This window comes from Chiroxiphia lanceolata, chromosome 27 (assembly GCF_009829145.1).
Source record: "Chiroxiphia lanceolata isolate bChiLan1 chromosome 27, bChiLan1.pri, whole genome shotgun sequence".
Lineage (NCBI taxonomy): Eukaryota > Metazoa > Chordata > Aves > Passeriformes > Pipridae > Chiroxiphia > Chiroxiphia lanceolata.
Window position 1 is genome coordinate 2360592 of NC_045663.1, and position 24112 is coordinate 2384703.

Here is a 24112-nt window from a genome sequence, read left to right on the forward strand (position 1 = left end):
TTTTCCCACTCCCCCTGCTCCTCCTCCCCACCCCACCAACCCCACCCAGCCTCAGCTGTGGCTCTCTGGTGACACCAGAAGCCACCACAATGTCCCCCCTGTGGAGACACCACCACACAAACCTCCCCCCCAGCCTCCATTCCCAAGCATTCCCGGCCATCCCACAAATCCAGCCTGACTCCAGGTGCAAAGTCCTGCTTGTATTTGGCTGGTAAAGTGCGAGGCAGGGACACAAGGCCTGGTGGTGGAGCTTGGACAGGACACGTGGCAGCTGAGAGTGGAAAAAAGGCCTTTCCAGGGCTGCTCCGAGGCCGCCGGAGGTGGGAATTAGACCTGGAACAGCCCCCTCCCGATTCCCACCTCGCTGGAATCCCGGGAAACGCTCCAGGCACGACGAAAGAAGGACCAGGACGTGTCTCTGAGGTGGAGCTCCACAAACCCTTGGACACAGCAAAGCACGGGGCAGGGAGGGCACACCCGCCCGGCTCCTCCGGGGATTTGGGATCACCGGGATCACCCGCTCTCCCCAAAAAAAGCCCCCCCAAGAGCCCCCAGCCTGGCTTCTTCCCCCCACAGTCCAGGAGGGCTGGGGCGAGTTCCGAGCTCCAGAAGGTCAGGAAGGCCCTGGATGCAGGGATTCCTCAGAGGACCTGCTCGGTGCTGGACGAGGAGATGTCCAGGAGCCTCCAGGCCGCGTAGGGATTGAGCTCGTCCTGGTCCCGGCACAGGGCCCACACGTAGAGCATCCTCAGCACCTTGTCCTGCAGGGAAAATCCCGGGATTAGCCAGGGCAGGGACACAGCTCCTGGCTCCCAGGCATGGGATCCATGTTTCTGATGGAGCTGGGGGGGCTCAGCCTGGAGAAAAGGGGTTCCCAGTTCCCAGTCTGGGGAAAAGGATCCACGTTTCTGATGGAGCTGAGGGGGCTCAGCCTGGAGAAAAGGGGCTCTCAGCTCCCAATTCCCAGTTCTGAGGGCAAAGGATCCATGTTTCTGATGGATCTGAGGGAGCTGGGGGGTCTCAGCCTGGAGAAAAGGGGCTCTCAGCTCCCAATTCCCAGTTCTGAGGGGAAAGGATCCACGTTTCTGATGGATCTGAGGGAGCTGGGGGGGCTCAGCCTGGAGAAAAGGGTTCCCAATTCCCAGTCTAGGGGGAAAGGATCCACATTTCTGATGGAGCTGAGGGAGCTGGGGGGGCTCAGCCTGGAGAAAAGGGGCTCTCAGCTCCCAGTTCCCAGCTCAGGGGGAAAGGATCCATGATTTTGATGGATCTAGGGGGCTCAGCCTGGAGAAAAGGGGCTCCCAGTTCCCAGTCTGGGGAAAAGGATCCATGTTTCTGAGGGAGCTGAGGGGGCTCAGCCTGGAGAAAAGGGACTTCCAATTCCCAGTTCCCAGCTCAGGGGGAAAGGATCCATGTTTCTGATGGAGCTGAGGGAACTGGGGGGGCTCAGCCTGGAGAAAAGGGGCTCCCAGCTCTCAATTCCCAGTTCTGAGGGGAAAGGATCCATGTTTCTGATGGAGTTGGGGGGCTCAGCCTGGAGAAAAGGGGCTCCCAATTCCCAGTTCCCAGTCTAGGGGGAAAGGATCCACATTTCTGATGGAGCTGAGGGAGCTGGGGGGGCTCAGCCTGGAGAAAAGGGGCTCTCAGCTCCCAGTTCCCAGCTCAGGGGGAAAGGATCCATGATTTTGATGGATCTAGGGGGCTCAGCCTGGAGAAAAGGGGCTCCCAGTTCCCAGTCTGGGGAAAAGGATCCATGTTTCTGAGGGAGCTGAGGGGGCTCAGCCTGGAGAAAAGGGGCTCCCAATTCCCAGTTCCCAGTCTAGGGGGAAAGGATCCACATTTCTGATGGAGCTGAGGGAGCTGGGGGGGCTCAGCCTGGAGAAAAGGGGCTCTCAGCTCCCAGTTCCCAGCTCAGGGGGAAAGGATCCATGATTTTGATGGATCTAGGGGGCTCAGCCTGGAGAAAAGGGGCTCCCAGCTCCCAGTCTGGGGAAAAGGATCCATGTTTCTGATGGAGCTGAGGGGGCTCAGCCTGGAGAGAAGGGGCTCCCAGCTCCCAGTTCCCAGCTCAGGGGGAAAGGATCCATGTTTTTGATGGATCTGAGGGAGCTGGGGGGGGCTCAGTCTGGAGAAAAGGGGCTCCCAATTCCCAGTTCCCAGTTTGGGGGGAAAGGATCCACATTTCTGATGGATATGAGGGAGCTGGGGGGGCTCAGCCTGGAGAAAAGGGGCTCCCAGTTCCCAGCTCTGAGGGGAAAAGATCCACATTTCTGATGGATATGAGGGGGCTCAGCCTGGAGAAAAGGGGCTCCCAGCTCCAAATTCCCAGCTCTGAGGAAAAGGATCCACGTTTCTGATGGAGCTGGGGGAGCTCAGCCTGGAGAAAAGGGCTCCCAATTCCCAGTTCCCAGTTTGGGGGGAAAGGATCCTCATTTCTGATGGATCTGGGGGGGTTCAGCCTGGAGCAAAGGGGGCTCAGGGAGAACCTTCTCCCCCTCCACAACTCCCTGCCAGGAGGGGGGATCCAGGGGGAATCTCTTTTCCCAGAAAACACAAATCCCAGGACCTCAAGTCGCACCAGAGGAAGTTTAGCTTGAACATCAGGGATCCTGTTTTTTCATGGAAAGGGTCCCCACTCCTGGAAATTCCCAAAAAACCTGTGGCTGTGGCCCTTGGGGACATGGATTGATGATCCCAAAGCCCCTTTTTAACCTGAATAATTCCAGGATTCCTTTCCCTCCCACGGAGACTGTTCCTGTGATTTTCCTCTCTGCTTCCAACTTCCCTCTCTTGGAACTTCATCCCAAGATCAAAACTCGCCGAATTTCCAAAATTAGAACCAGGGTTCCCAAAAATCCCTGCCTGACACACATTAGGAGGCCCCACTGCCAAAAGTTGGATAAGACTTGACCTTGTTTTGGTTTTTTATTTTAAGCAGAAATTTCTGGGTTTTAAAATTGCCTGGGCTGGAACTTTCCATCAGATTTAGGATCTTTAGCTCTTTCCCTGGGAGCTGCATTTGGAAATATCAGGTATTTTAAAGCAAATTTTCTTTAATTTTTTGGAGTGTTTCAGATGATTTCGCTTCAGTTCTGCTCTGAAGTGGTAAAATCATCCAGATGTAAAATCATCCAGATGTTTTTGGGATGTGCCAGGAGGAAAAAGAGGGGATAAGAGAAGGAAAACACATCCACAACCATCCCAATGGATCTTTCCTGAGGATAAACCACTTGGATTAAGCTCAGGATGAAGTGGCTTGAATTGATTTAGTCACTTAAACTGATTTAGTGGAACCTGGATTTGGGTGGGTTTTTAAGATTTGGGGTTTTTTTCTGAGCTGGTGCTCTTATTAATGGGGAATATCTTAATCCTCAGTGGACAATTGCTCCATATATCCATGGAAAGTGGGAATTCTGGACCCCCCCAAAGGCAGATTTCTGCCAATCTGTCCTGAAATCTGGGATTTTAAAGAGATTCCCTTGACCCAGTTGTCCAAGGCCTCCTCTTCTCAATTTTCTGGGAACCTGAACAATTCCAAGCAGGCTAAAAATCCCAGGGGGAATTCCAAGCAATGTCTGTTTGGAGAATTTCCAGTTTGCAGCTGGAAGTTGTGGCTGCTCCAAAGCCCCCAAAGCCAATTTGAGGCAACCTGGGATAGTGGAAGGTGTTTAAGGATGAGCTTTAAGGCCCCTTCCAACCCAAACCATCCTGTGATTCCATGGATTTGAGGCTCCTCTTCCCCTAAAACGCCCCAAATCCCAGTCACCACCCAGGCTGCCACTTGATTAAAGCTCAATTTTGGTTTCCAGTGGAAGGTTTTAATGCATCTCCTTGATTTATTGCTGCCCCCAGAGAAACCAGACAGCCAACAGACTTTGATATCCTGTTCCATAATGATCCCATCAATATCCATCTCCCAGGAATGCACTAATTTAATGCCAGGAATCACTGGATCAGCTGTTCCTCCCCCTGCAGCCCCAGTGACAGGCTGTAAATCAGCCCAAGAATTCAAATTAATCCTTTTTTTTTTTTGCAAACTAAAGACAAGGGTTGCAAAAAAAAAAAAAAAAAAGCCAATATTTATTAAATGCCTGTATTAATCCCAAGGAAAACGAGCTGGGAACTGCCAGCTCCAGACATCTCCCTCATTAGCCATCATTAAGCTACTTAAATATTGCACAGGCACGAGGCAAGTTGGAGCTGTCTGGAGTGAAACTCCTGGGAATAAAGGTATTCCAGAGGCTCCTCTGCCATTAATTCTGGGAACAAGGATGTTCTGACAGCTTGACATCACTCCAGCCCCAGCTCCCAAGAGGTGCCAGGGATTTGCTCCACAAATCATTCCCTGCCCGAGGCTTCCCCAGGAACCACACAGGGTGTTAAATCCAATTTATGGATGGTGGAATTTCATGAAATTCCATGGAATTTCATGGAATAAGGGCTTGTGGGGCTTTATTTTGTGTGAAGCGTGGGGAGGCAGCAGCATCATTATTAATTTTATTATTGAGTGATTTTAATTGAGAGATTTTAATTGAGTGATTTCCCCCCAAACGACTTCAATCCAACCCCTTGTTCAGCAAAGGATTTTCCAGTGCCTTTTATGAGGGAAAAAAAAGAGGGAAAAAGAGCAGGATGAGGCTGTCCCAGACCCCACTCACCGGATTTCCTTCCACCACCTCCCCTTTGTGGTTCTTTATCACCATCACGACCTGAGCCTGGAAGGTGATGATCAAAACTGGTCCCTGCTCCATCATCTTCCCCATGGCCAACTGCAAGGAGAGGGAATTCCGTGAGAAAACTGGCAGATCCCGTCAGGAAATAAGGAAATCCCCTCAGAAAAACAGAAAATTCCATCAGAAAACTAGAAAATTCCCTCAGAAAACCAGAAAATTCCCTCAGAAAACTAGTAAATTCTCTCAGAAAACCAGTAAATTTCCTCAGAAAACTAGAAAATTCCATCAGAAAACCAGCAAATCCCCTCCGAAAATAAGCAAATTCCCTCAGAAAACTAGAAAAGTCCATCAGAAAACCAGTAAATACCACCAGAAAACTAGAAAATTCCATTAGAAAACCAGCAAATTCCCTCAGAAAACCAGAAAATTCCCTCAGAAAACCAGCAAGTTCCATCAGAAAACCAGCAAGTTCCATGAGAAAACCAGCAAATTCCTGTCAGAAAGCACACAAATCCCGCCAGAAAACCAGTAAATTCCATCAGAAAACCAATAAATTCCCTCGGAAAACCAGCAAATCCCAACAGTGCCCTGCGGGAGCCGCTCCGTGCCCACTCAGAACCCTCCGGAACGTTCCAGAACAGCAGCTTGGACTCTCTTCAGCCATTCCTGCCCTGCTCGACCTTGAGTCACGGCAGGAATGTCCATGATCCTGCCTGAATCCCCTGGGAATGTGCTGTTTGCCTTTAGGATTAGCCTTCCTTGATCCCATCTGCTGCTGAGCCAAGCAAAGGTGTCCCGAGAGCAAGGACACAAACCACAGACTTGGGCTCGAGCACACAATTCCAGGAGTTTTCCTTTCCAGAGTGGGATTCTCCCTTCCAGCAGTGGGATTCTCCCTTCCACAGTGGGATTCTCCCTTCCAGCAGTGGGATTCTCCCATTCACCAGTGGGATTTTCCCTTCCACCAGTGGGATTTTACCCTCCACCAGTGGGATTCTCCCTTCCAGCAGTGGGATTCTGCCTTCCAGAGTGGGATTTTCCCTTTCAGAGTGGGATTTTCCCTTCCACCAGTGGGATTTTGCCCTCCACCAGCGAGATTCTCCCTCCCAGCAGTGGAATTCTGCCTTCCAGCAGTGGAATTCTCCCTTCCACAGTGGGATTCTCCCTTCCAGAGTGGGATTTTCCCTTTCAGAGTGGGATTTTCCCTTCCACCAGTGGGATTTTGCCCTCTACCAGTGGGATTCTCCCTCCCAGCAGTGGGATTCTCCCCTCCAGCAGTGGGATTCTCCCTTCCAGAGTGGGATTTTCCCTTCCATCAGTGGGATTCTTCCTCCCATCATTGGAATTCTCCCCTCCAGCCCTGGGATCTGTCCCTGTGGGAGCAGAGCTGCCCAACCCCAGAGGCCAAACCCAGCAGTTAAAGCAAAAACGGTTGGATTTGATGACCTTGCAGGTGTTTTCCAACCTCAATGATTCCCAGAATATCCCTGCTGAGTTTAATCCAGGCCCCAAAGTGAAATCCCGGGACACTCACGTCGATGTTGTCGATGTCCAGGATCCTGGAATGGAACTGGAGCCCCAAGGCTTTGGCTTGTTGGATAGGATGAGCCAGCTGGCTGTAAGTCTAAAAGGAAGCAACAAAAAAACCCCCTTTGGAATTGTCCTGTCCCTGAGGAATTTCCATGCAGGGAGAACTAGCAAAAAACCAAAGGGAAGAGGGATCTGCTGGGATATTGCAGTGGGATATCCAAGGATATCAGGACTCTCCAAGCACCACCTTTCTGGGGCAGCTCGGGTGTCCCTGCAGCTTCCCAGCCTGTTTTTTGGGATCTCCCAAAGCCCTAAATAATTTTGGGAAGGTGCTGGATGGGTGTCTGGTAGCAAAGAGCTGCACCAGTGCTCCGGGGTTCCCCAAAATTCCCTTCTAAATCCCATTTTTCCCTGCCCAGGATGTGTGGACACCAAGGCATTCCCAATCCCGGGCAGACAGGGAGAAACAGTCTGGGATCTGGGTTGTTTTCCCAATTCCCAGCCAGCCCTGGAGGCAGCCCAGCATTCCCTGGCTCCTCTGAGGCACAGATGGATGGTTATTTATGGATCAGAACCCTCGAGAATGGTGAATCTCTCCCTGCTTCCAGCATTCCCGGAGCATTCCTGGCAGGAATCAAACAGCACCTCCCTCCCCCGCCAAGGACCTTCCGCCCTTAGAAACATCCCACAGGAATTTCAGGATTGGAGCCACGGAGCGGGAATTCTGAGGGCAGCAAATCCCAAAGCATCCCAGCTTGAGCACACAATTCCAGGAGTTTTCCCTTCCAGAGCGGGATTCTGCCTCCCAGCAGTGGGATTTTTCCCTTCCACTAGTGGAATTCCCCTTCCAGAGTGGGATTCTCCCTCCCAGCAGTGGGATTCTCCCTTCCACTAATGGAATTCCCCTTCCAGCTGTGGGATTCTCCCTCCCAGCAGTGGGATTCTCCCTTCCAGAGTGGGATTCTCCCTCCCAGCAGTAGGATTTTCCCTTCCACTAGTGGGATTCCCCTTCCAGAATGGGATTCTCCCTCCCAGCAGTGGAATCCTCCCTTCCAGAGTGGGATTCTCCCTCTCAGAGTGGGATTCTCCCTCCCAGCAGTAGGATTCTCCCTTCCAGAGTGGGATTCTCCCTCCCAGCAGTAGGATTTTCCCTTCCACTAGTGGGATTCCCCTTCCAGAGTGGGATTCTCCCTCTCAGCAGTGGGATTTTCCCTTCCACCAGTGGAATTCTCCCTCCCAGCAGTGGAATTCTCCCTTCTAGCAGCGGGATTCTCTCTTCCAGAGTGGGATTCTCCCTTCCATCAGTGGAATACTTCCTTCCAGCAGTGGGATTCTCCCTTCCACAGTGGGATTCTCCCTCCCAGCAGTGGGATTTTCCCTTCCACTAGTGGGATTCCCCTTCCAGAGTGGGATTCTGCCTTCCAGTAGTGGAATCCTCCCTTCCAGAGTGGGATTCTCCCTCTCTGAGTGGGATTCTCCCTTCCAGAGTGGGATTCTCCCTGCCAGAGTGGGATTCTCCCTCCCAGCAGTGGGATTTTCCCTTCCACTAGTGGGATTCCCCTTCCAGAGTGGGATTCTGCCTTCCAGTAGTGGAATCCTCCCTTCCAGAGTGGGATTCTCCCTCTCTGAGTGGGATTCTCCCTTCCAGAGTGGGATTCTCCCTCCCAGCAGTAGGATTTTCCCTTCCACTAGTGGGATTCCCCTTCCAGAGTGGGATTCTCCCTCCCACCAGTGGAATCCTCCCTTCCAGAGTGGGATTCTCCCTCTCAGAGTGGGATTCTCCCTCCCAGCAGTGGGATTCTCCCTTCCACCAGTGGGATTCTCCCTTCCACCAGTGGAATTCTCCCTTCTAGCAGTAGGATTTTCCCTTCCAGAGTGGGATTTCCCTTTCAGAGTGGGATTCTCCCTTCCAGAGTGGGATTCTCCCTTACATCAGCGGGATTCTCCCTTCCAGCAGTGGAATTCTCCCTCCCAGCAGTGGGATTCTCCCTCCCAGCAGTGGGATTTTCCCTTCCATCAGTGGGATTTGGGATAAACCCCCCCTACACATTTTGTGCTGCCAGTTTTATTCCAACGCTTTAATGATCCCAAACTCATCCTGTGGGATGACTCCCTTAAGAGGCTTTACCTCCAAATATCGGGAATATTCTCCCATTATCCTCCCCTCTCTTATTTTCCTGCTGATTCTGGACTTAAGAGCTTTAATTTCTAATTACAAGGCTCTGAAATGTTTGATTTTTGGGCTCAGGAAGCACAAGGAATCCTTCCAAAATCCTGCCTCTTCCAGCCCTCTGGTGGTGGGAACATGGAGGAGACTCGCTCCAAGAAATTCCAGTGGTTAATGGGACAGCAGGAATATTTTGAGGCCTAAAACACAATTATTTTGGGGCCTAAAACACAATTATTTTTGCCTAAACCACAATTATTTTAGGGCCTAAAATCCAATTATTTTGGGGCCTAAAATCCAATTATTTTGGGGCCTAAAACCCATTTATTTTGGGGCCTAAACCACAATTATTTTGGAGCCTAAAATCCGATTATTTTTGGGCCTAAACCACAATTATTTTGGGGCCTAAACTCCAATTATTTTGGAGCCTAAAATCCGATTATTTTGGATTCTACAGTCCAATTATTTTGGATTTTCCATCACAATTGTTTTGGATTTTAAATCATAATTGTTTGGGATTTTACATCCCAATGATTTTGCATTCTAACAGAATTATTTTGGATTCTACAGCCCAATTATTCTGAATTTTAAACACAATTATTTTGGATTTTACACACAATTATTTTGGATCCTACAGCACAATTACTTTGGATTCTACATCACAATAGTTTTGGATTCTAAATCCCAATAATTTTGGATTTTATATCCCAATTATTTTTGATTCTACATCCCGATTATTTTGGATTCTACATCCCAATTATTTTGGATTCTGGAGCACAATCATTTTGCAGGAGTGAAGCCCAGAACAAATCTCTATTTTCAGGCAAGGCTCTGCTTCCATGGAGTCAAATAATATAATATATTATATTATTATATATAATATATATACTATTATATTATATTACTATATAATATATTATTATATTTACTACATAAATCCCCTCTCAGCCTCTTCTCCAGGATAACCAGGCCCAGCTCCCAAGCCAAAAAAAAGCCCAATAAACCCATTTCCAAGGGAGAATCCCCCCCTTCCCAGGACATTTCCAGGAGCTCCACTCACGGCCTCGTAGCACCAATCCTTGAGGATCTCGAGCTCCCCAGATATCAGAGCCTGGGAAAAGGGAATAAAACAGGAACATTTTAACACAGGGGGGAAATAACCAGCAATTCCAGCAGCAAAACACCCTAAATCCAAGGAAAACAGGAGTTTCAAAGAGGAACAGGAATAAGGACTTCAAAAAACACACATGAACTGAGTCCAATAAATCCAATAAATTTCCAGGATGTAGCTCCTAAACCTTCCTGGTAAACTTTCCTGTTGAATTTCCCATTAAAACTTAAAAAAAAGTCCCCAGAATTCCCATTCCTGGGGAATCCTGAGGGATGGGATCAAACAGAAGCAGGAGGGACACGCCAGGAGTCGGATTGAGAAGTTTTCAAGGCTGTGAAAAATTCAGGGCCTGGAACGACCAGATTCCACTGGAAACTCCTGGGAAAGGCTTGTCTTTGAGAAACCTCTGGAATTCCTGACAAAACCCCTGGAATTCCTGAAGAAACCCCTGGAATTCCTGACAAAACCCCCACTGGGAATTCAGCAGACACCAAAAATCAAGTTGTTTACAGGTGGGAAAGGGTGGTTTTTAATCCAGTGCTTTATAAATTGCAAACTGGCAGGAAAAATTCCTTCTCCAAGAGCCAGGAGCAGGTTTTTCCCAACTTTTCCCTGGCACTGTGAGGAAGAGCAGATTCCCAGAGAGCTCCCTCTTATCCCTGAGCCATCACATCCCAGGAAGTCACACAAGGACAGGAGGGACAAAGCCCTGGTTGGGATCTGGTTTTATTCCTCAGATCAGTTTTAATTCCCCAGATCAGTTTTTACTCCTCAGATCAGTTTTTATTCCTCAGATCAGTTTTTATTCCTTAGTTTTTATTCCCCAGATCAGTTTTTATTCCTCAGATCAGTTTTTACTCAGATCAGTTTTAATTCCCCAGATCAATTTTTATCCCCAAGATCAGTTTTTATTCCCCAGATCAGGTTTTATTCCCCAGATCAGTTTTTATTCCTTAGTTTTTACTTCTCAGATCAGTTTTTATTCCCCAGATCAGTTTTTATTCCTCAGATCAGTTTTTATTCCCCAGATCAGTTTTACTCCTCAAATCAGTTTTTATTCCTCAGATCAGTTTTTATTCCCCAGATCAGTTTTTATTCCCCAGATCAGTTTTTATTCCTTAGTTTTAATTCCCCAGATCAGTTTTTATTCCTCAGATTAGTTTTTATTCCACTGACCCTGCTGTTCTCCCTGAGTCCCAGATCCTTTTGGCATGCCCCAAATTCCTTCCCTTTATCCATTTTTTATCACCCCCTTCCCTTTGATCCCTTTGATCCCTCTGATCTCACGTCATTTCTCAGGGCAGAGGATGATTTGCTGTTTTCCAGGCCAGAAAAAGAATTTATTAGTCTTTTAAAAATAATTAAATATTCTGAGATAATTTTCTTGTTTTCTGAGGGAATTTTCTAGTTTTCTGAGGGAATTTACTGGTTTTCTGAGGGTATTTTCTAGTTTTCTGATGCAATTTATTGGTTTTCTGAGGGAATTTACTGGTTTTCTGAGGGAATTTTCTGGTTTTCTGAGGGAATTTACTGGTTTTCTGAGGGAATTTACTGGTTTTCTGAGGGAATTTTCTGGTTTTCTGAGGGAATTTTCTGGTTTTCTAATTGAATTTGCTTATTTTCTGGTGAAATTTATTGGTTTTCTGAGGGAATTTACTGGTTTTCTGGTGGAACTTGCTGGTTATGTGGGCTCCAACTTCCTTTCCCAAGGATGTTCGAGGAGCGAATCCCGTCCCGCCTTTTCTTTTGGGCGACGGGAAAAAATGAAAGAACGAAGGAAAAAAAGTAAAAACAAAGTAAAAAAAGGGAAAAAAATCCAAGGAATGCTTTTTCCCCCTCACCTCCAGGACGTTGGGGATGATGTCCCGCTCACACTGCTTCAGGAAACGATCCTTGTCGAAGGAGGGATCCACTTTGAGGATCTCCGTCAACACCTCCGACATCTCCGTCTTGGAGAACAATCCACCTGGGAAAACAAGGCAGTGGCACAAAACCAGCCCCGGGGGGAACAACTCCAGGCTTTAAGTTAAGCCTGAGATTTATCCCAGAGATTTATCCCAGGCTTAACTTGTCATCTCAGAGCCCTTCTGATCCCTGAGTGATCCCGGAGAACGATCCAGGCAAAACGCGTGGAAAACACGTGGAAAATGCTGGAAAGCTCCAGAATTTGTCCCAAAAGGTGGGAAATGGCACAAGGAGGAGAAGAGCCAGAGGCAGGGGGAGCTCAGGGAGGAGCTGTTACCTATCAAGTCGGTGACTTTGTCGGTGACGGCGCGGGACGCTCGGATGAAGGCGTTGTCGCTCTCGTCGTACTTCATCTTCATCTCAAAGAACCCTGCCAGGAGAGCAGAGAGAGCTCAGAGCCCATCCTGATCCAGGAAAACTGCCAGGGGTTGGGAATCAGAGCTCCCAGTTCCCTCCTCAATCTCCTGGCTCGCAACAGGCACCGACCGTGAGGGACCTTTCCCATCGTCCTCCTTCTCAGCTCCCAAGAATTGGTTCTCAGCTCCCAAAACCTGGTTCTCAACTCCCAAAAACTGGTTCTCAACTCCCAAAAATTGGTTCTCAGCTCCCAAGAATTGGTTCTCAACTCTCAAAAACTGGTTCTCAACTCCCAAGAATTGGTTCTCAACTCCCAGGAATTGGTTCTCCTGCTTCAGCTGCCACTAACTTTGGGAGCTTCTGGAAGATTTGCAGGCAGAAAACACACCAGAAAACTGCCCTACACCAGGAACAGTCTGATTAAATCAGGAATAGTCTGATTAAATCAGGAATAGTCTGATGACACCAGGAACAGTCTGATTAAATCAGGAACAGTCTGATGACACCAGGAACAGTCTGATTAAATCAGGAGTAATCTGATTACACCAGGAATAATCTGATTACACCAGGAACAGTCTGATGACACCAGGAACAGTCTCACCCCTCGATTCAGTGCCCTACAAGGAGCAGGAAATGTGAAAATCACCCCAGAAAGTTTCACCAGGGGTGGAAAATCATAGAATAGACCTTAAACTTGGCCAAATTTTTAATAAAACAGCCCCACATCAGTGAGGGTGTAGTTTTTAAGCAGCTCCAAGTGCTTCTCAACCTCACTGAGGGAAGAAGCCAAGTGTGTCCTGGTTCCAGGAGGAAAACTCTGCAGAGGAAAAATCCCAAGGGCAGAAAGGGGCAGGGGGGGACCTAAAAAAACCCAGATATTGAAGCAAACAGGGCATTGCTGCAGCAAATCACGGCTCTGGGCACCATCAGAGGGATCAGACCCACAGAAGGGATAACAGGCCCTGCAGGGAAGTTCTTCAGTTAAAAATGGGAATTATTCCCTGGAGGATTCTCCTGCCAGGAACATGGAGTGTTCTCAGAGTGGTACCTGAAGGCAGAGCCTGGGGCAGCTGCAGCTCAGCCTGGACTCAAAACCTGCCTTGGAAAAATGCCTGAAGCCTAAAAAAAACCACCCTCAAGCTCGGGCAGATGGCTCAGGACTGGAGGAGGGGGAGTTTGAGGAGCACCTCTCCTTGGAAAGCCTAAAAAATGGGATGTAAAACCCACTCCTGGACACTTCCCAAGGAGCTCTGCTTCAAAAGCTGGGAAGAAACAGGATGTGAAGTTAATTATGTTGTACTTTCACACGATCATTTGGTTCCTCAACAAATCTTTTCCCCCCTGGCACTGCCAGGGATGGGTTTGATTTGTTGAAGGGTTCTGGTTTTAGGGCTTTTTCTGCCTCTCAGAAACATGAAATCCCTAAATAAACTACCCAGAGATATTCACAATTTTTAAGGTTTTGCAATAAAAACGGGAAGGAGGCAAAGTCCCAAATATTCCAGAGATCTGGGCAGGGGCCAACAGAAACCAGATTTCAGGATCAGGGAATCCCAGAGTGGTTTGGCTTGGAAGGACCTTAAAGTTCATCTCATTCCAAACCCTGCCATGGGCAGGGACATCTCCCACTATCCCAGAGTGCTCCAACCTGGCCTTGGACACTTCCAGGGATGGGGCAGCCACAGCTTCTCTGGGAATTCCATCCCACCTCTCCCCACCCTCACAGCCAGGAACTCCTTCCCAATATCCCATCTAAATGTCCCCTCTTTCACTTTGAAGCCATTCCCTGTGTCCTGTCCCTCCATTCCTTGTCCCAAATCCCTCTCCAGCTCTCCTGGAGCCCCTTCAGGCCCTGGAAGGGGCTCTCAGGTCTCCCTGGAGCCTTCCCTTCTCCAACCTGGCCTTGGACTCTTCCTGGGATGGGGCAGCCACAGCTTCTCTGGGAATTCCATCCCAGTCTCTCCCCACCCTGTTGATTTATAAGGATTCTCCTCAGCTCCAGGCCAGACCTGGTGCCCTCTCCTGCCCTCTCCCTGCTGCTGGATGTGCCCTTCCAGCCTCTTCCCAGAGGGAAAAACGGGACAAAGAAAAGCTCAGTTCTTTTGGAAAACAGGTTTTGGTGCCTCCAGGGACTGATCCAGCAGGAGGGGCTTGAACACAGATGGAGCAGCTTGGAAAAGCTGCAGAGCTGTCAACTCTTCCCCCCCCCTTCCCATTCACACCACTCCCAGCAGCAGCTCCAACCCCTTCCACAGGAAGGCTGGGAATTTGGGATTTGCACAGATGGAATGTGTCCCACACCAGCAGGAATCAGGGCTGGGAAAAAGAAGGAAGCTCCAGCTTTGCCTCCGAGCTCTTGAACACTCACTGTTGAAAACCACGTTGTTGTCCTTGAAATCTTTCCACTGCTGGTACCACTTGGAGTCTTTGTGCAGCACCATTCCCATGGCCTCCCTGGAAAGGGCAGGAAACAGGGATAAAACATGGAGACAGGGGAGAAAATTAACTTACAACAGTGGGAGAACAAAGAGGAGGAACATCCCTGAGCCCTGAACAGAAGTGAGGAGACACAGCAGTGATAAGCCCATAAATTATACACCAGATAAATTGTAACCCCATAAATTAATTAGAATTAGAATTCTAAGCAAATTAGAACCCCATTAATTAATCAGACACCCCATAATTGGTACAGCAGGGAAATAATACACCACATAAATAATAATTGACTTAAGAGGGTTGAGGTAGCAGGGAAAGCAAAGGAGCTCAGGCTCAGTCCTAATTCCAAGCCTAAATCCACGTGGAGATGTTAAAACCGACAACAAAACACATGCCCAAGTCAAAATTTGATCTTTGACCATTAAATTTATAATTTTCAAGTGCCCACTTTCACTCTGGGAAGACTCAGGATCAGCAGCTCTCGCTGGGAATGTGCTCCAGGAGCTCCCTGCTCTCCCCCCAAAGCCTCATCCAGCTCCTGGATTTTAATCCCTGTCTAGTTTGGAAGGTTTTTATTCAATTAGACACAGAAATATCCACCCCAGATGAGCCCAATACCTACTCATTGGCCTCAAATATCCTCTCCTCTTTGATCCTCTCTCCGGAATATTCCGTCCGTTTTCGGAGCCGCTCCGGACGTTTGTAGGGCCCAGTTTGCCCCAAAACACTTTCATCGATTTCCTTCTTAACAGTTTCTACTCCCTGGAAGGAAAAGAATCCCTGTTAAATTCCATTTATTGCCCCCCCCCCCTCACCCTTCCCAGAAAGTGCCCCTGGAGCTTCCCTTCTCCAACCCGGCCTTGGGCACTTCCAGGGATGGGGCAGCCACAGCTTCTCTGGGAATTCCATCCCCACCCTCACAGGGAGAATTCCTTCCCAATATCCCATCTAAATTTCCCCTCTTTCACTTTGAAGCCATTCCCTGTGTCCTGTCCCTCCAGCCCTCATCCCAAATCCCTCTCCAGCTCTCCTGGAGCCCCTTCAGGCCCTGGAAGGGGTTTAAGGAATCCTTGGAACCTTCTCTTCTCCAGCCTGGCCTTGGACACTCCCAGGGCTGGGGCAGCTTTTAGGTGACACCAAAACACACAAACCCTGAAACATTTTCCACCAAATCCGAGCTTTGGGACAGAGCCAGTCTGAGGGACTGCCAGACCTGCCAGGGCAGTGCCAGACCTGCCAGGGGAATGCCAGACCTGCCAAGGGAATGCCAGACCTGCCAGGGGAATGCCAGACCTGCCAAGGGAATGCCAGACCTGCCAGGGGAATGCCAGACCTGCCAAGGGAATGCCAGACCTGCCAGGGCAGTGCCAGACCTGCCAGGGGAGTGCCAGACCTGCCAAGGGAATGCCAGACCTGCCAGGGGAATGCCAGAGCTGCCAAGGGAGTGCCAGACCTGCCAGGGCAGTGCCAGACCTGCCAGGGCAGTGCCAGACCTGCCACCACACCCGGGAGCCGCGGGTTTAATTTCAGCCCTGGTACAAACTCCCCCCTGGCAGCTCCCGCATTCCCACTGGGAATGTGGGGAAAAAAGTGGGAATTTCCCACCTAGACCTGGGCTCTTCTGAGTCACACCCAGAGCAGCTCTTGGAGCAGCTCCTGGGGGCACAAAGGGATTTTTTGTTACAGAGCTTTCCCCAGTGTGAGGTTTCGTTTAACGGACGGGAATTCCGTGGCCCAGGATATCGTGGGGTTGTGATTTTCCAGGCCATTCCTGAGGCCTGGATTCCCGGGAATTGTGTACCTGAGAGATGGCTTTGAAGGCTGCTGTCCTGCCCAGCTTCTCCCCTCCCTTGGTGACGGACTCAGCCGATTGTTTGGCCGTTTTTGCCGCTTCTTCCACGCCCTCCTTGATCCGGCGGCCGAGGTCGCTCTTACTGACCTCATCCAAACTCTGCCAAAAAACAGGGAAGGGGAAGGTCAGAGCAGCTCCTGCCATTCCTTGTCCTCATCCCGATCCATCTCCAGCTCTCCTGGTGCCCCTTCAGGCACTGGAAGGGGTTTAAGGTCTTCTTGGAGTCTTTTCTTCTCCAGCCTGGCCTTGGACACTTCCAGGGATGGGGCAGCCACAGCTTCTCTGGGAATTCCATCCCAGTCCCTCCCCACCCTCCCAGCCAGGAATTCCTTCCCAATATCCCACCTAACCCTGCCCTCTTTCACTTTGAAGCCATTCCCTTGTCCTGTCCCTCCATCCCTTGTCCCAAATTCCTCTCCAGCTCTCCTGGAGCCCCTTCAGGCACCAGAAGGGGTTTAAGGTCTCCCTGGAGCCTTCCCTTCTCCTTGGACACTCCCAGGGCTGGGGCAGCCACAACTTCTCTGGGAATTCCATCCCAGCCCCTCCCCACCCTCAAAGCCAGGAATTCCTTCCCAATATCCCATCTATCCCTGCCCTCTGGCACTGGGAAGCCATTCCCTGTGTCCTGTCCTTCCATCCCTTGTCCCAAATCCCTCTCCAGCTCTCCTGGAGCCCCTTCAGGCCTTGGAAGGGGCTCCAAGGTTTCCTTGGAATCTTCTCTTCTCCAACCCAGCCTTGGGCACTTCCAGGGATGGAGCAGCCACACCTTCTCTGGGAATTCCATCCCAGTCCCTCCCCACCCTCACAGCCAGGAATTCCTTCCCAATATCCCATCTAAATTTCCCCTCTTTCACTCTGAAGCCATTCCCTGTGTCCTGTCCCTCCAGCCCTCATCCCAATCCCTCTCCAGCTCCCCTGGAGCCCCTTCAGACCCTGGAAAGGGCTCTCAGGTTTCCCTGGAACTTTCTCTTGTCCAGGTGAACCCCCCTCAGTTCTCCCAACCTGGAGAATCCCAGATCCCAGGACGGTTTGGGTTGTGGGCAGGGACACCTTCCACTACTCCAAGTTGCTCCAAACCCCCTTCCAACCTCAGCTACTCCAAAATTCCCAAAGTTCACCAGATATATCTTTAAAAATCTGGGAATTTTCACCAGATATATCTTTTAAAAAGTGGGAATTTTCCACCTGGAACTGGGTTCTTCTGAGTCACACCCAGAGCAGCTCCTGGGGCCAAAAAGGGATTTTTTTTATAGAGCTTTCCCCAATCTGAGGTTTTATTTAATGGATGGGAATTCTGTGGCCCAAAATATCGTGTGGTTGTGATTTTTCCAGAGTTATTTTAGGCAGGAATATTCTGGAAAACGCATCCAGTGCCCCCTCTGAAATCCAGGGTGATTCCTTGCTGGGAAAGGTCTGGATGGAAGAGATGCCAGAGGCAGAAATTGGAATTGGAATTGGAAGAGATCCGAGGCAGAAATTGGAATTTAAGGGGCTTTAAACATCAAATAAAAGGCTCCAAAAAAAGCTCAGTTTGTTCCTAATTTAGAAAATCAACCACTTGGCACCGAGGGAGGGGGAAAAAAAAAGGTGATAATTCAAATTACACCCAAATCTCCCACTTAAAAGCTGAATTTCCACAGGGAAAGGTCCTTTTACCTCTTTGACTGTCCCTGTTATTTCTTCAAGTTTCTTTTTAATCACTTCTGAGGTTTTCACTGTTTCGGATTCGATGGTTTTCTGGGGGGAAAAAAAACAACATGAGGACCAAAAACCCCTCAAAAGCAGTTTAGCACAGAATAAAATCCTATTAAAGGTGGAAGTGAAGGCAAAAAAATTCCATTTTAGGGGCTCCTCACTTGAGCCACCAGCTCAGTTTGGCAAATAAGGTTTACAGCTCTCAAACCCAACTGTTTAATGTCAAATTTAATGTCACATTTAATGGTAAATTTAATGTCAAATTTAATGTTAAATTTAATGTTAAATTTAATGTCACATTTAATGGTAAATTTAATGGTAAATTTAATGCCAAATTTAATGTTACATTTAATGCCAAATTTAATGCTAAATTTAAAGTCAAATTTACTGTCAAATTTACTGTTAAATTAAATGCCAAATTTAATGTTAAATTTAATGGTAAATTTAATATCAAATTTAATGGTAAATTTAATGATAAGTTTAATGCCAAATTTAATGTCACATTTAATGTTAAATTTAATGTTAAATTTAATGCCAAATTTAATGTAACATTTAATGTCACATTTAATGCCAATTTAATATAAAATTTAATGTTAAATTTAATGCCAAATTTAATGTCAAATTTAATGGTAAATTTAATGTCACTTTTAATGCCAAATTTAATGTCACATTTAATGTAGAATTTAATGTTAAATTTAATATCAAATTTAATGTCACATTTAATGTAGAATTTAATGTTAAATTTAATATCAAATTTAATGTCACATTTAATGTAGAATTTAATGTCACTTTTAATGTCAAATTTAATGTAAAATTTAATGTAAAATTTAATGCTAAATGTAATGTCAAATGTATTGTCAAATTTAATGCTAAATTTAATGTAGAATTTAATGTCAAATTTAATGCCAAATTAATGTCAAATTTAATATCAAATTTAATGGTAAATTTAATATCAAATTTAATGTCACATTTAATGTTACATTTAATGTCAAATTTAAAGTAAAATATAAAATTTAATGCCAAATTAATGTCAAATTTAATGCCAAATTTAATGCTAAATTTAATATCAAATTTAAGATCAAATTTAATGTCACATTTAATGGTAAATTTAATATCAAATTTAATATCAAATTTAATGTCACATTTAATGGTAAATTTAATGCCAAATTTAATGTCATATTTAATAACAAATTTAATATCAAATTTAATATCACATTTAATGCCAAATCTCCATCAATTTTCCCGAGTTTTTCCCAACCCATTCCCGAAATTCCCACTTTTCCACCCAGTCTCACATATTCCCATTCCCGAAATTCCCACTTTTCCACCCAGTCTCACATATTCCCATTCCCGACATTCCCACTTTTCCACCCAGTCTCACATATTCCCATTCCCAACATTCCCACTTTTCCAGTCAGTCTCACATATTCCCATTCCCAACATTCCCAATTTCCCAGCCAGTCTCACGTATTCCCATTCCCGAAATTCCCAATTTCCCAGCCAGTCTCACATATTCCCATTCCCGAAATTCCCACTTTTCCAGCCAGTCTCACATATTCCCATTCCCGACATTCCCACTTTTCCAGCCAGTCTCACATATTCCCATTCCCGACATTCCCACTTTTCCCGGCCGGTCTCACGTATTCCCATTCCCGAAATTCCCACTTTCCCAGCCAGTCTCACGTATTCCCATTCCCGACATTCCCACTTTCCCAGCCAGTCTCACATATTCCCATTCCCAACATTCCCACTTTCCCAGCCAGTCTCACGTATTCCCATTCCCGACATTCCCACTTTTCCAGCCAGTCTCATATATTCCCATTCCCGACATTCCCACTTTTCCAGCCAGTCTCACGTATTTCCTCCGGGCCTCCCTCAGCGCCTCCGACTCCTCCAGTTTTTTGGCCTCATCCCGGAATTTCCGGATGTTTTCCTTCATCTCCTTGTTCTTGGCCAACTCCTGTTTGATGTTCTCCACGAAGCCCGAGATGAAACCTTTCCTTCCTCCCGAGGAGGAGCACCTGGACTGGAAAAAAATCGGGATTTTGGGATAACTGGGAGGGTTAAGGGGTAAAATAGGGACTGGGGAGTGTTGGAAAATTGAAATCTGGGGGGGAAATTGTCCATTTTTGGGGGGAATTGTCCATTTTTTTCCTGTTGTTTTGATTTTTTGGGGGGATTTTGGTGTGGAATTAATGTGGATTTTAGGGAGAATTAAATTGAATGAAGTAATAAAATAAATAAAAGTAGGTAATAAAGGGATAAACAAGTAAATAATAACATCAATAAATTAAATAAAAGAATAAAATAAATAAAAATAGGCAATAAAGGGAATAAACAAGTAAATAATAAGGAGAGAAATAAATAAAATAATAAAATAAAAATAGATAGGTAATAAAGGGATAAACAAGTAAATAATAACATCAATAAATTAAATAAAAAAATAAAATAAATAAAAATAGGTAATAAAGGGATAAACAAGTAAATAATAAGAATATCAAAAAATTAAATAAAATAATAAAATAAATAAAAATAGGGAATAAAGGGAATAAACAAGTAAATAATGAGGATAGAAATAAATTAAATAAAATAATAACATAGAATAGATAAATAATAAAGGGAATAAACAAGTAAATAATAATATCAATAAATTAAATAAAATAATAAAATAAATAAAAATAGATAGGTAAGAAAGGGAATAAACAAGTAAATAAAAAGGATAGAAATAATTAAATAAAATAATAAAATAGAATAGATAAATAATAAAGGGAATAAACAAGTAAATAATAATATCAATAAATTAAATAAAATAATAAAATAAATAAAAATAGATAGGTAAGAAAGGGAATAAACAAGTAAATAAAAAGGATAGAAATAATTAAATAAAATAATAAAATAGAATAGATAAATAATAAAGGGAATAAACAAGTAAATAATAAGAATATCAATGAATTAAATAAAATACAATAAATAAAAATAGATATGTAATAAAGGGAATAAACAAGTAAATAAAAAGGATATAAAGAAATAAAATAAATAAAAAATAAAGTGAATAAATAAGTAAATAATAAGGACAGAAATAAATTAAATAAAATAATAAAATAAAGTGAACAAACAATAAAAAAAAAATTATAAATAAATAAAATAAAATTAAAATAATAAAGTGAATAAACAAGTAAATAAAAATAATATAAACAAAGTAAAAAAATAAACATTGATAAATAATAAAGTGAATAAACAAGTAAATAAAAATAAATTAAATAAAATAATAAAAATAAATAATAAAGTAAATAAACAGATAAATGAAATAAAATAAATTAAATAAAATGTTAAAATAATAAAAAATGGATAAATAATAAACAGATAAATGAAATATAATATAAATAAATGAAATTATTATTAAAAATAGGTAAATAATAAAGTGAATAAACAGAGAAATAAAATATAATATAAATAAATGAAATAAAATTATAAAATAATAAAAATAGAAAAAGTAAATAGAGATAAATAAAATAATATAAATAAATGAAATAAAATTATAAAATGATAAAAATAGATAGATAAAATATAAATAAATGAAATAAAATGATAACATAATAAAAATAAATAAACAATAAAGTAAATAAACAAATAAATAAAATCCAACAAATAAGTAAATTAAAACAATAAAATTAAATAAAAAGGAAAATGGAGCTGATAACTGAAAAAAACAAGCAGGTGACCTTCCAAAGAGCCAGAATTCCCAGATATTTCCTGGAATCACGGGACAGTTTGGGTTGGAAGGGCCCTGGTTGCTCCAAGCCCCCTTTCAACCTCAGCCACTCCAAAATTCCTGGAGTTTATTGGACACATCTTAAAAAAAACCTGGGAAATTTTCCACCTGGACCTGGTGCTTCTCCACCTCCAGCTCAGGATTCCAAAGGGAAACCACTCTGGAGCTTGGAATTCCATCGATTCCGGCCTCAACCAACCTGGGGGGTGTCCAGGGCGGGGCCGCGGATCCCGTAGACATTCCTGGGAAAGGCAGCGATGGGAGAACGTCTGGAAAAGAGCCACAGGCCCCCCAGGAGACACTTCTGCAAGGAAAACATTCCAGAGGTCAGGGGACATTCCAAAAGCTGGGATTTAGGGATGAGCTGGAGCAGAAACGCGACGGCGACGAGAAGGAAATCGGGGGGTTTGGTTTTTTTTTCCAGGAGAATTCTTCCCAAACACGACTTTGGAGGGAAAAGCGGGAATTTCCCGGTTGTACTCGGGCAGGAAGGAACCCTCTGGATTCAAATCGGAGCAGGAAAGATCTGATGGATCCCAGAAAACCAGCCAGTGCCAGGGGCAGGTTGGGATGGAGGGGCTTTAAAAACCCATCCAAGCCCATTCCATGGGCAGGGATTTGGGATGGAGGGGGTTGAAAACCCACCCAATCCTACCCCATGGGCAGGGATTTGGGATGGAGGGGGTTGAAAACCCCTCCAATGGGCAGGGATTTGGGATGGAAGGGGTTTAAAAACCCATCCAAGCCCATTCCATGGGCAGGGATTTGGGATGGAGGGGCTTTAAAACCCCTCCAATGGGCAGGGATTTGGGATGGAAGGAGTTTAAGGACCATCCAATCCCACCCCAAAGCAAGGACAGTTTGGGATGAAGGGGCTTTAAAACCCACCCAATCCCACCCCCTGGGTGAGATTTGGGATGGAGGGGGTTTAAAACCCACCCAATCCCACCCCAAAGCAGGGACAATTTGGATGGAGGAGCTTTAAAACCCACCCAATCCCACCCCATGGGTAGGGATTTGGGATGGAGGAGCTTTAAGGACCATCCAATCCCAACCCATGGGCAGGGATTTGGGATGAGGGGCTTTAAAACCCATCCAATCTCACCCCAAAGCAGGGACAGGTTGGATGGAGGGGCTCAGGATTTTGGGGTGGAAAGGCTTTAAGGACCTTCCAATCCCACGCCATGGGCAGGGACAGTTTGGATTTAAAGACCATCCAACCCCACCCAGTGCCAGGGACAGTTTGGGATGGAGGGGGTTTAAAACCCATCCAATGGGCAGGGATTTGGGATGGAGGAGCTTTAAAACCCACCCAATCCCACCCCATGGGTGAGATTTGGGATGGAGGGGGTTTAAAACCCATGCAACCCCACTCCATGAGCAGGGATTTGGGATGGAGGGGTTTTAAAACCCATCCAATCCTACCCAGTGCCAGGGACAGTTTGGAATGAAGGGGATTTAAAACCCATCCAATCCTACTCCATGGGCAGGGATTTGGGATGAGGGGCTTTAAAACCCATCCAATCCCACCCCAAAGGAGGGAGAGTTTGGATGGAGGGGCTTTAAAATCCATCCAAATCCACCCCTGCAGGGCAGGATTTTGGGATGGAAAGGCTTTAAGGACCTTCCAATCACACCCCATGGGCAGGGACAGTTTGGATTTAAAGACCATCCAATCCCACCCAGTGCCAGGGACAGTTTGGGATGGAGGGGGTTTAAAACCCCATCTAACCCCACTCCATGGGCAGGGATTTGGGATGGAAGGGGCTTTAAAACCCATCCAATCCCACCCAGTGCCAGGGGCAGTTTGGGATGGAGGGGGTTTAAAGACCATCCAATCCCACCCCAAAGGAAGGACAGTTTGGGATGAAGGGGCTTTAAAACCCATCCAATTGCACCCCTGCAGGGTAGGGATTTGGGATGGAGGGGCTTTCCGGAGCATCCAATGCCACCCCCCGCCCCGGGCAGGGGCAGTTCCCTGGCGGGGTCGCTCCGGGCTGTCCCGGGCGGGTTCCGGGGCACCGGGAACAGCGGCCGCGGGTCCCCCGGGGGTCACACGGCCGGGGCCGGGCCCAGCGGGGGGTGAGGGCAGGGCGGGCCCCGCGCTGTGCCCCCGGCCCGGGCGGCCCCGCGCTGCCCCCGGCGTTGTCCCGCCGCCCCGGTTGAGCCCCGTTTCCCTCCCCGGTTCCCCCCCGTTCCCTCCCCGCTCACCCCGCACCCTCCGGCCGCCGCCATCGCCCCGCGCCGCCCGTGACCTTCGCGCGGCGCCGCGCGGTGACGTCACTGCCGCGCGACCGCCACGGCCACGTGGGCGGGAAGGGAGGGGACGGGGAAGGGAAGGGGCGGGGGGTTCGCTCTTTGGGGGGGACAAACAGACAAACAGACACCCCCCAGGGGGATGGAGGGACAAACAGAGACATCCCCAGGGGACAGAGGGACATCCAGACACACCTGGGGGAGAGAGGGACAAACAGACACACCCGAGGGGCAGAGGGACACCCAGAGACACCCCCGAGGGGACAGAGGGACATCCAGCGACATCCAGAGACACACC

The 24112-nt window shown here is 46.7% G+C and overlaps 1 protein-coding gene across 1 annotated transcript; it reads right to left on the minus strand.

The window, feature by feature from the left end:
- Positions 1-185: 185 nt before the first annotated feature.
- Positions 186-23837, minus strand: TIMM44 (translocase of inner mitochondrial membrane 44). The gene is made up of 13 exons (XM_032712037.1): positions 23770-23837; positions 21758-21862; positions 19642-19812; positions 17748-17828; positions 16041-16190; positions 14862-15001; positions 14172-14257; positions 11724-11816; positions 11323-11447; positions 9431-9481; positions 6208-6297; positions 4659-4769; positions 186-761 (listed from the first exon to the last, which is right to left on the minus strand). The coding sequence occupies exons 1-13, from the start codon at positions 23791-23793 to the stop codon at positions 642-644; spliced, it is 1347 nt and encodes a 448-aa protein (XP_032567928.1). The 5' UTR covers positions 23794-23837; the 3' UTR covers positions 186-641.
- Positions 23838-24112: the final 275 nt, after the last annotated feature.